We start from the raw sequence: 12,070 nt of genomic DNA, 5'->3' as shown, positions 1-12,070 counted from the left end.
ATACATTTAATTAAAATAAAACAAATTATTCCACATCAATTCAATTAAAATAAAAAAATAGTCCTCAAAATAAATTAAAATAAAACTAATTATTCAACATTATTGTAATTAAAACGAAACAAATTAGTCTACATCAATTAAATTAAAATGAAAAAAATTGGTCAACTTAAATTAAAATGAAACAAATTAGTCAACATAAATTTAAACAATTTAGTGAATATACATTTTCTAAGTCAAATTAGTTTACATAAATGACATTAAAATGAAATAAAACAAATTAGTCCACAATTCCAGATAATTTGAATCAAAATAAAAAAATTATCCCACATAAATTTTATTGAGATTGTACATTTAAAGTCATAAGTTCAATAAAAAAAAATTTTTTTAGTCCACATAAAATAAATAAAATGTAAAAAAAACAAAAATTAATTATTCCATATTAATGTCACAGGAAAAAAATGGTCCACATATATTACGTCAAAATAAATTGAACAAATTAGTCTACATTAATTTAACAACAAATAAAAAGTAAATAGTCCAAATATATTAAGTCCACATAAAGACATCAAAATAAAATTAGTTCACTTTAATTAAAACAAAACAAACAAAACTGCCAACAATTAATGTATTTATTTTCATCTCCTTCAAAATAAAACACTTTTCCTCCTTTCATTCTCACTTGAAGTCAACAATTTATGTCCATACTTTCATCTCCTTCAAAATAAAACATTTCCTCCTTTCTATCCTCACTTGAAGCCAACAAGTCATGTCCATAGTTTCATCTCCTTCAAAATAAAACATAATTCCTCCTTTCATCCTCACTTGAAGTCAACAATTCATGTCCATATTATAATTTCCTTCAAAATAAAACACATTTCCTCCTTTCATCCTCACTTGAAGCCAACAATTCATGTCCATGTTTTCATCTCCTTCAAAATAAAACACATTTCCTCCTTTCATCCTCACTTGAAGCCAACAATTCATGTCCATGTTTTCATCTCCTTCAAAACAAAACACATTTCCTCCTTACACCCTCACTTGAAGTCAACAATCCATGTCCACATTTTCATCTCCTTCAAAATAAAACACATTTCCTCCTTACACCCTCACATGAAAGTCAACAATTCATGTCCATAGTTTCATCTCCTTCAAAATAAAACACATTTCCTCCTTTCATCCTCACTTGAAGTCAACAATTCATGTCCATACTTTAATCTCCTTCAAAATAAAACACATTTCCTCCTTTCATCCTCACTTGAAGCCAACAATTCATGTCTATATTTTTCATCACCTTCAAAATAAAACATATTTCCTCCTTACACCCTCACTTGAAGCCAACAATTCATGTCCATATTTTCATCTCCTTCAAAATAAAACACATTTCCTCCTGTCATCCTCACTTGAAGTCAACAATCCATGTCTACATTTTCATCTCCTTCAAAATAAAACACATTTCCTCCTTACACCCTCACATGAAAGCCAACAATTCATGTCCATAGTTTCATCTCCTTCAAAATAAAACATATTTCCTCCTTTCATTCTCACTTGAAGTCAACAATTCATGTCCACACTTTCATCTCCTTCAAAATTAAACACATTTCCTCCTTTCACCCTCACTTGAAGCCAACAAGTCATGTCCATATTTTCATCTCCTTCAAAATAAAACACATTTCCTCCTATCATCCTCACTTGAAGTCAACAATTCATGTCCATATTTTAATTTCCTTCAAAATAAAACACATTTCCTCCTTTCATTCTCACTTGAAGCCAGCAATTCATGTCCATGTTTTCATCTCCTTCAAAATAAAACACATTCCCTCCTTTCATCCTCACTTGAAGTCAACAATACATGTCCACATTTTCATCTCCTTCAAAATAAAACACATTTCCTCCTTACACCCTCATTTGAAGCCAACAATTCATGTCCATAGTTTCATCTCCTTCAAAATAAAACATATTTCCTCCTTTCATCCTCACCTGAAGCCAACAAGTCATGTCCATATTTTCATCTCTTTCAAAATAAAACACATTTCCTCCTTTCATCCTCACTTGAAGCCAACAATTCATGTCCATGTTTACATCTCCTTCAAAACAAAACACATTTCCTCCTTACACCCTCACTTGAAGTCAACAATCCATGTCCACATTTTCATCTCCTTCAAAATAAAACACATTTCCTCCTTACACCCTCACATGAAAGTCAACAATTCATGTCCATAGTTTCATCTCCTTCAAAATAAAACACATTTCCTCCTTTCATCCTCACTTGAAGTCAACAATTCATGTCCATACTTTAATCTCCTTCAAAATAAAACACATTTCCTCCTTTCATCCTCACTTGAAGCCAACAATTCATGTCTATATTTTTCATCACCTTCAAAATAAAACATATTTCCTCCTTACACCCTCACTTGAAGCCAACAATTCATGTCCATATTTTCATCTCCTTCAAAATAAAACACATTTCCTCCTGTCATCCTCACTTGAAGTCAACAATCCATGTCTACATTTTCATCTCCTTCAAAATAAAACACATTTCCTCCTTACACCCTCATATGAAAGCCAACAATTCATGTCCATAGTTTCATCTCCTTCAAAATAAAACATATTTCCTCCTTTCATTCTCACTTGAAGTCAACAATTCATGTCCACACTTTCATCTCCTTCAAAATTAAACACATTTCCTCCTTTCACCCTCACTTGAAGCCAACAAGTCATGTCCATATTTTCATCTCCTTCAAAATAAAACACATTTCCTCCTATCATCCTCACTTGAAGTCAACAATTCATGTCCATATTTTAATTTCCTTCAAAATAAAACACATTTCCTCCTTTCATTCTCACTTGAAGCCAGCAATTCATGTCCATGTTTTCATCTCCTTCAAAATAAAACACATTCCCTCCTTTCATCCTCACTTGAAGTCAACAATACATGTCCACATTTTCATCTCCTTCAAAATAAAACACATTTCCTCCTTACACCCTCATTTGAAGCCAACAATTCATGTCCATAGTTTCATCTCCTTCAAAATAAAACATATTTCCTCCTTTCATCCTCACCTGAAGCCAACAAGTCATGTCCATATTTTCATCTCTTTCAAAATAAAACACATTTCCTCCTTTCATCCTCACTTGAAGCCAACAATTCATGTCCATGTTTACATCTCCTTCAAAACAAAACACATTTCCTCCTTTCATCCTCACTTGAAGTCAACAATCCATGTCCACATTTTCATCTCCTTCAAAATAAAACACATTTCCTCCTTACACCCTCACATGAAAGCCAACAATTCATGTCCATATTTTCATCTCCTTCAAAATAAAACACATTTCCTCCTTTCATCCTCACTTGAAGTCAACAATCCATGTCCACATTTTCATCTCCTTCAAAATGAAACACATTTCCTCCTTTCATCCTCACTTGAAGTCAACAATTCATGTCCATATTTTTCATCACCTTAAAAATAAAACATATTTCCTCCTTACACCCTCACTTGAAGCCAACAATTCATGTCCATTTTTTCATCTCCTTCAAAATAAAACACATTTCCTCCTATCATCCTCACTTGAAGTCAACAATCCATGTCTACATTTCCACCTCCTTCAAAATAAAACACATTTCCTCCTTACACCCTCACATGAAAGCCAACAAGTCATGTCCATATTTTCATCTCCTTCAAAATAAAACACATTTCATCCTTTCATCCTCACTTGAAGTCAACAATTCATGTCCATACTTTAATCTCCTTCAAAATAAAACACATTTCCTCCTTTCATCCTCACTTGAAGCCAACAATTCATGTCCATATTTTTCATCACCTTCAAAATAAAACATATTTCCTCCTTACACCCTCACTTGAAGCCAACAATTCATGTCCATATATTCATCTCCTTCAAAATAAAACACATTTCCTCCTATTATCCTCACTTGAAGTCAACAATCCATGTCTACATTTTCATCTCCTTCAAAATAAAACACATTTCCTCCTTACACCCTCACATGAAAGCCAACAATTCATGTCCATAGTTTCATCTCCTTCAAAATAAAACATATTTCCTCCTTTCATCCTCACTTGAAGCCAACAAGTCATGTCCATATTTTTATCTCCTTCAAAATAAAACACATTTCCTCCTTTCATCCTCACTTGAAGTCAACAATTCATGTCCATACTTTAATCTCCTTCAAAATAAAACACATTTCCTCCTTTCATCCTCACTTGAAGCCAACAAGTCATGTCCATATTTTCATCTCCTTCAAAATAAAACACATTTCCTCCTATCATCCTCACTTGAAGTCAACAATTCATGTCCATATTTTCATTTCCTTCAAAATAAAACACATTTCCTCCTTTCATCCTCACTTGAAGCCAACAATTCATGTCCATGTTTTCATCTCCTTCAAAATAAAACACATTCCCTCCTTTCATCCTCACTCGAAGTCAACAATCCATGTCCACATTGTCATCTCCTTCAAAATAAAACGCATTCCCTCCTTTCATCTTCACTTGAAGTCAACAATCCATGGCCACATTTTCATCTCCTTCAAAATAAAACACATTTCCTCCTATCATCCTCACTTGAAGTCAACAATTCATGTCCATATTTTCATTTCCTTCAAAATAAAACACATTTCCTCCTTTCATCCTCACTTGAAGCCAACAATTCATGTCCATGTTTTCATCTCCTTCAAAATAAAACACATTCCCTTCTTTCATCCTCACTTGAAGTCAACAATCCATGGCCACATTTTCATCTCCTTCAAAATAAAACACATTCCCTCCTTTCATCCTCACTTGAAGTCAACAATCCATGTCCACATTTTCATCTCCTTCAAAATAAAACACATTCCCTCCTTTCATCCTCACTTGAAGTCAACAAGATCTTGCTGAGGCCACATAGGAAGGGGGCGAGGCCAAGTTGTATTTCAGGGTCTCACACCTCATTGGTCGACTCAAGAGTCCACTTCCATAAGGAGGACGTGTGGACTCCATAAATTCTCGACGTGACGTCTCGTGCGCCGCTTTGGCAGCGTGTCCTGCCGGCTGACGTCTCGTCCTCATCCTCATCCTCATCGTTCTCTTCCTCATCATCCTCATCCTTCACTACACAGGTGAAACACACCTCACAACATCTTCTCATCTCTTTGTTTATGTTCTAACATAACAGCCTCTCATTTTATAATCCTTTAATGTCCTAAAATTTTTTTCATGTCTTAATGTTCTCATCTCCTCATTTTGTTTATGTTTTAATGTTCTCATCTTTTTAATGTTCTCATTTTCTAATCTTCTAATGTCCCTAATTTTGTTCATGTCCTCATTTTTTGTTTTCATGTTTTCATTTCCTCATGGTCTCATCTTCTCATCTTTTAATGTTCTCATGTTCTCATTTAGTATAAAGTCGTCATTTTCCAGTGTTTTAATGTCCAAAAGTTCTCAAGTCCTCATTTTTTGTTTTAATGTTGTCATTTTCAATGTTCTCATTTTCTAATGTCCCTAATTGTGTTCATGTCCTAATGTTCTCATCTCCTCATTTTTTTATGTTTTAATGTCCTCATTTTCTAATCTTTTAATGTCCTAATTTTTTAATGTTCTCATTTTCTAATCTTCTAATGTCCCTAAATTTGTTCATGTCCTCATTTTTTGTTTTCATGTTTTCATTTCCTCATGTCCTCATGTTCTCATCTTCTCATCTTTTAATGTTCTCATTTAGTATAAAGTCGTCATTTTCCAGTGTTTTAATGTCCAAAAGTTCTCAAGTCCTCATTTTTTGTTTTAATGTTCTCATTTTTAATGTTCTCATTTTCAATGTTCTCATTTTCTAATGTCCCTAATTGTGTTCATGTCCTAATGTTCTCATCTCCTCATTTTTTATGTTTTAATGTTTTCATTTTCTAATCTTTTAATGTCCTAATTTTTTAATGTTCTCATTTTCTAATCTTCTAATGTCCCTAAATTTGTTCATGTCCTCATTTTTTGTTTTCATGTTTTTATTTCATCATGTCCTCATGTTCTCATGTTCTCATCGTTTAATGTTCTCATTTAGTATAAAGTCGTCATTTTCGAGTGTTATAATGTCCTAAAGTTCTCAAGTCCTCATTTTTTGTTTTAATGTTCTCATTTTTAATGTTCTCATTTTTAATGTTCTCATTTTCAATGTTCTCATTCTCTAATTTCCCTAATTTTGTTCATATCCTAATGTTCTCATCCCCTCATTTTTAATGTTTTAATGTTCTCATTTTGTAATATTTTAATGTCCTAATTTGTTAATGTTCTCATTTTTTAATGTCTCATGTTCTCATTTGTTAATGTTCTCATGTTGTCATGTCCTCATCTTTCAGTGCCCTAATTGTCTAATGATTTGATGTCCTTATGTTCTCAAGTCTTCATTTTTTATGTATTAATGTTCTCATTTTTTAATGTCCTCATGTTGTCATGTCCTCATTTTGTTTTAATGTCCTCATTTTCTAATGTTTTAATGCCTTCATCTTTTAATGTTCTCATGTCCTTAGTGTTTTCATATCCTCATGATCTCATGTCCTCGTTTTCAATGGTTTAATGTTCTCATGTTGTCATGTTCTCTTGTCCTTAATGTTTTCATTTCCTCATGTTCTCATGTCCTCGTTTTTAATGTTCTCATGTTGTCATGTTCTCACGTCCTTAATGTTTTAATTTCCTCATTATCTCATGTCCTCGTTGTTAATGTTCTCATATCCTCATGTTCTCATGTCCTCATCTTTTAATGCCCTCCTTTTCTAATGTTTTTATGTCCTCATTTATTCTAACGTCGTCCTTTTCTTATGTTTTAATGTTCTCACATTGTCATGTTCTCATATCCTCATGTTCTCATCTTTTAATGTCCTCACATTGTCGTGTTGTCCTGTTTTCCTTTCCTCATGTTCTCATCTTTTAATGTCCTTGTGTCCTCATTTATTTAGATTTGGTCATTTTCCTCATGTTTTCATGTCATCATGTCATGTTGTCATGTCCTCATGTTCTCATGTCCTGCTAACACTTGACCAACGGTCCTGGCAGAGACGTTTGGACACGCTGACAAGGGTTCGCTTGGTTGTGGTCTCCACAAACGTCCAGTTTTTCATTTTTGATTGGAGTCTAAACGAGCGTGCTGATTGGTCGTAGTTAATTGTCTGTAGTTAATTGTCTGTAGTTAATTGTCTGTGATGGGTTGGCTGTAATGACAGCGATCGACCACCAGGCTGCTTATAGAAAATGAAATGTTTGTTAAAAAAAAAAAGCGAGCCTCAGCACATTTCAGAGGCGACCCCTGACCCCCGGCGTCCCACTTTAGCGGCGTGTCGCGTTACGTCCCAAACGTCCTCGCCATCAATCAGCGACGCTGATGTCAGCGCGGGTCAGAGGTCGCCTCAACGTCTGCTTCTTTTCCCCGTGCAGCTGCCGAGACGCTCGCCGACAACATGTCCGAGTGAGTAGCGCCTCCACGCCGCGGCGACCAACACGCTCGGAACTTTGGGCTGACAAACTTTTTCTCTTTTGGCAGGAAAAAAATGACCTCCAGCCGCAGGCATCACCTCAAGGTATTGATCACATGACACCGATCAATACGTCTGATCCACAAGCATTTATTAATCATTAGTGTTTTTCATTTCCACTCACATTTTTATAATAATAATTATTATTTCATGCAATTCAACATTATTATAATAATAATTATTATTTTATACATATTAACATTATTATAATTATTATTATTTTATTCATATTAACATGATTATAATTATTATTATTTTATGCAATTCAACATTATTCTAATAATTATTGTTATTTTATGCAATTCGACATCATTATAATAATAATAATAATTATTCATTCGTAAATTTCAACATTATTATAATAATTACTATTGTTTTATACAATTCAACATTATTATAATAATTATTATTGTTTTATAAAATGTAACATTATTATAATCATTATTATTTTATGCAATTCAACATTATTACAATAACAATTATTATTTTATGCAATTAGACATTATAATAATAATGACTATTGTTTTATACAATTCAACATTATTGTAATCATTATTATTTTATACAATTAAACATTATAATAATAATTATTATTATTTTATCCAATTCAACATTATTATAATAATTATTATTTTATCCAATTCAACATTACTATAATAATGACTAGTGTTTTATATAATTCAACATTATTATAATAATTATTATTATTTCATGCAATTCAACATTATTATAATAATTACTATTATTGTATACAATTCATCATCCATCCATCCATCTTCTTCCGCTTATCCGAGGTCGGGTCGCGGGGGCAGCAGCCTAAGCAGGGAAGCCCAGACTTCCCTCTCCCCAGCCGCTTCGTCCTATCATTATTTTATACAATTCATCATTATTATATTAATTATTATTATTTTATACAATTCAACATTATTATAATAATAATTATTATTTTATACAATTCAACATTATTATAATAATAATTATTTTATACAATTCAACATTACTATAATAATGACTAGTATTTTATACAATTCAACATTATTATAATAATTATTACTATTTCATGCAATTCAAAATTATTATAATAATTACTATTATTTTATACAATTCATCATTATTATAATAATTATCATTACTTTATACAATTCAACATTATTATAATAATTATTATTATTTTATACAATTAAAAATTATAATAATTATTTTATTTTATACAATTCAACATTATTATAATAATTATTATAATTGTATGCAATTGGACATTATTATAATAATGACTATTGTTTTATACAATTCAACATTATTATAATAATAATTATTATTTTATGCAATTCAACATTATTATAACAAAAATAATTATGTTATACAATTTAACATTGTTGTAAAAATTATTATTATTTTATACAATTCAACAATATTATAATAATTATTATTTTATACAATTCAACATTATTATAATAATGACTATTGTTTTATACATTTAAACATTATTATAATAATTATTTCATGCAATTCAACATAATTATAATAATTATTATTATTTTATGCAATTCAACATTATTATAATAATTATTATTGTTATACAATTCAACATTATTATTATAATTATTATTATTTCATACAATTCAACATTATTATAATAATGATCATTAATTTATACAATTCTACATTATTATAATAATAATTATTATTTTATACAATTCAACATTATTATAATAATAATTATTATTTTATACAGTTCAAAATTATTATAATTATTATTATTATTTTATGCAATTCAACATTATTATAATAATAATTATTATTATTTCATACAATTCATCACTTCTTCCCATTTCCATGGACAATACTCTACTTTTGTACATCAGTAATAACATTTTAAAAACATATTCCACATAAATAAATAAAAAAACATATTAATCCACATAGATTACATAAAACAATAACAACAAATTACTTCCCTTGAATTAAATTACATTTAAAAAGCCATAACAAATTAGTTAACTTAAAATAAAATAAAACACAACAAATGAGTCCACTTGAATCAAATTAAAATGTAATTAAACAAATTACTCCACATAAATTAAATCTAAATTAAACCAATTAATCCACATTAATTGAATTAAAATAAAACAAATTAGTTCACCTAAAGTAAATTACAATTGAATTAAATTAAAATTAAATTAAATAAATTAGTCCACATAAGTTTAATTGAAATTAAATTGATAAATGACTCTGTATAAATTAGAGTACAATTCAATCAAACAAATCACTCCACGTCCCACTGGGAGGAGGCCCCGCGGCAGGCCAAGGACCAGATGGGGGGATTACATCTCCTCTCTGGCCTGGGAACGCTTCGGAATTCCCCAGGAGGAAGTCGCAAATGTTGCTCTGGAGAGGGAAGTCTGGGGGTCTTTGCTGGAGCTGCTGTCCCCGCGACCCGATTCCGGATAAGCGGTTGAAGATGGATGGAGATAGATGGATCACTCCACATAAATTAAATTTAAATTAAACCAATTAGTCTACATGAAGTAAATTAAAATAAAACAAATTAGTCCACCTAAATTAAATTACAATTAAATTAAACAAATCACGTGCAGTGATTTCTCCAGATTCTCTGAACCTTTTGATGATATTACGGACCATAAATGGTGAAATCCCTAAATTCCTTGCAATAGCTCGTTGAGAAATGTTGTTCTTAAACAATTTGCTCACGCATTTGTTGACAAAGTGGTGACCCTCGCCCCATCCTTGTTTGTGAATGACTGAGCATTTCATGGAAGCTGCTTTTATACCCAATCATGGCACCCACCTGTTCCCCATTAGCCTGTTCACCTGTGGGATGTTCCAAATAAGCGTTTGACGAGCATTCCTCAACTTTCTCAGTCTTTTTTGCCACTTCTGCCAGCTTTTTTGAAACATGTTGCAGGCATCACATTCCAAATGAGCTAATATTTGCAAAAAAAATACCAAAGTTTCTTAGTTTGAACGTTAAGTATTTTGTCTTTGCAGACTATTCAATTGAATATAAGTTGAAAAGGATTTGCAAATCATTGTATTCTGTTTTTATTTACCATTTACACAACGTGCCAACTTCACTGCTTTCGGGGTTTTAGTAGAAGAAGGTGTGAGCATGTTCCCGCCCACAGAGCGTGATCCTGCAGATCGCCCTCAGCTGGTTGGAGCAGGAGAAGAAGGACAACGTGGAGCAGAAGGAGGCCTACATGGCCGAACATTGTCCCGCCCCAGACATGAGCGGGGACCAGGCCGCCCTCACGGTGAGACCATTGCAGCTGGCGGGATGAAGATCTCCAGAACATCGCCTGAGTGTGTGTGTGTGTGTGTGTTTGTGTGTGTAGGAGATGGCCAGAAAGCTTTACGCCATCCTGGACAAGCTGGATGAGGAGCGCTACGATGCTGAGGCCAAAGTGCAGAAAGCCAAGAAGGAGGTGCAACAAGGAGGAGGAGGAGGAGAAGAAGAAGAGGAGTTTGAGCTTGTCTCATGTCTTCCTCAGATCGAGGATCTCAACATCAAGGTGGTGGACCTGCGAGGCGTCAAGAAGCCCGCCCTGAAGAAGGTGCGCATGTCGGCCGACTCCATGCTGCAGGCGCTGCTGGGCTCCAAGCACAAGGTCACCATGGACCTCAGGTCCAACCTCAAGCAGGTCAAGAAGGAGGTCAAAGAGGAGGTGAGTGGTCTTACGTCGCCATCGCGGCCGTCGCCGACCTGTTTGTGTCCTTCAGCCCACAGAGGCGGTGGGCGACTGGCGCAAGAACATCGAGGACAAGGCAGACAGGAAGAAGATGTTTGAGACTTCCTAAAGTCGCTTCTTTGACCTTTGCTCCATTTTGGCTTTGTTTTTGTGTTTTGTTACAGTCAACACAACCACGTCACACGGCACCACAACACGGCACCACAACATGGCATAACCACATCACACAACAACATGGCATAACCACATGGCACCACAACATGTCACAACTCACAAAAGTCTTTACCACTTTCCCATTCTCACAACACAATAAATGTACCTTTTGATTGACTTTGTGTTGACTATTTTCTTCCTGTAAAAATGATCATTATTTTATATCTTCATAATAATAGTTCTTTTGAAACATTATTGTTGTGGTTTTATTTGTGTGTTTTTTCCATATGAAACTTTTTTTTTTAAATTTTTTTAAAAATTTATTTATTTTTATTTTTATTTATTTTTATTTTATTTTATTTTATTTTTTTTATGTCCTGCCCAGCTTCTCAGGCAAATCATATAGTTGATGTAGATGCCCATATCGGCTGTTCAGATTTACTTTACAAAAGAGAAGTGTAGGATACTTCCATATGAAACTTTAATATTTAATTGAATGGTTTGCTTTTGTGTTTGTTTAAAACAAACAAGAATGTAATTTTTGTGTACTAATATTGTTTTAATTAAATTAATGTGGACTGATTTTATGTATTTTATTGTATTTACTTTATGTAGACACATTTGTTTTATTTTAATTTAATTTAAGTGCATTCGTTTATATTATTTTAATCCAATTTATGGGGAGTAATATTTTTAATTT

General features: G+C 32.5%; 1 protein-coding gene across 1 annotated transcript; it reads left to right on the top strand.

The window, feature by feature from the left end:
- Positions 1-4,734: 4,734 nt before the first annotated feature.
- LOC133645815 (troponin I, fast skeletal muscle-like) lies at positions 4,735-11,481 on the top strand. The gene is made up of 7 exons (XM_062040703.1): positions 4,735-5,110; positions 7,410-7,440; positions 7,516-7,552; positions 10,654-10,782; positions 10,864-10,953; positions 11,020-11,193; positions 11,249-11,481. The coding sequence occupies exons 2-7, from the start codon at positions 7,433-7,435 to the stop codon at positions 11,324-11,326; spliced, it is 516 nt and encodes a 171-aa protein (XP_061896687.1). The 5' UTR covers positions 4,735-5,110; positions 7,410-7,432; the 3' UTR covers positions 11,327-11,481.
- The last annotated feature ends 589 nt before the right edge of the window (positions 11,482-12,070 follow it).

This window comes from Entelurus aequoreus, linkage group LG03 (assembly GCF_033978785.1).
Source record: "Entelurus aequoreus isolate RoL-2023_Sb linkage group LG03, RoL_Eaeq_v1.1, whole genome shotgun sequence".
Taxonomy (NCBI): domain Eukaryota; kingdom Metazoa; phylum Chordata; class Actinopteri; order Syngnathiformes; family Syngnathidae; genus Entelurus; species Entelurus aequoreus.
This window is presented reverse-complemented; position numbering and strand designations above follow the sequence as displayed.

Bases quoted from the DNA above. Each gene is read 5' to 3' on its own strand.
- LOC133645815 (XM_062040703.1), top strand. The intron at 10,954-11,019 runs GTGCAACAAGGA...TGTCTTCCTCAG, and splicing joins TGCAGAAAGCCAAGAAGGAG to ATCGAGGATCTCAACATCAA. The intron at 11,194-11,248 runs GTGAGTGGTCTT...TGTGTCCTTCAG, and splicing joins AGAAGGAGGTCAAAGAGGAG to CCCACAGAGGCGGTGGGCGA.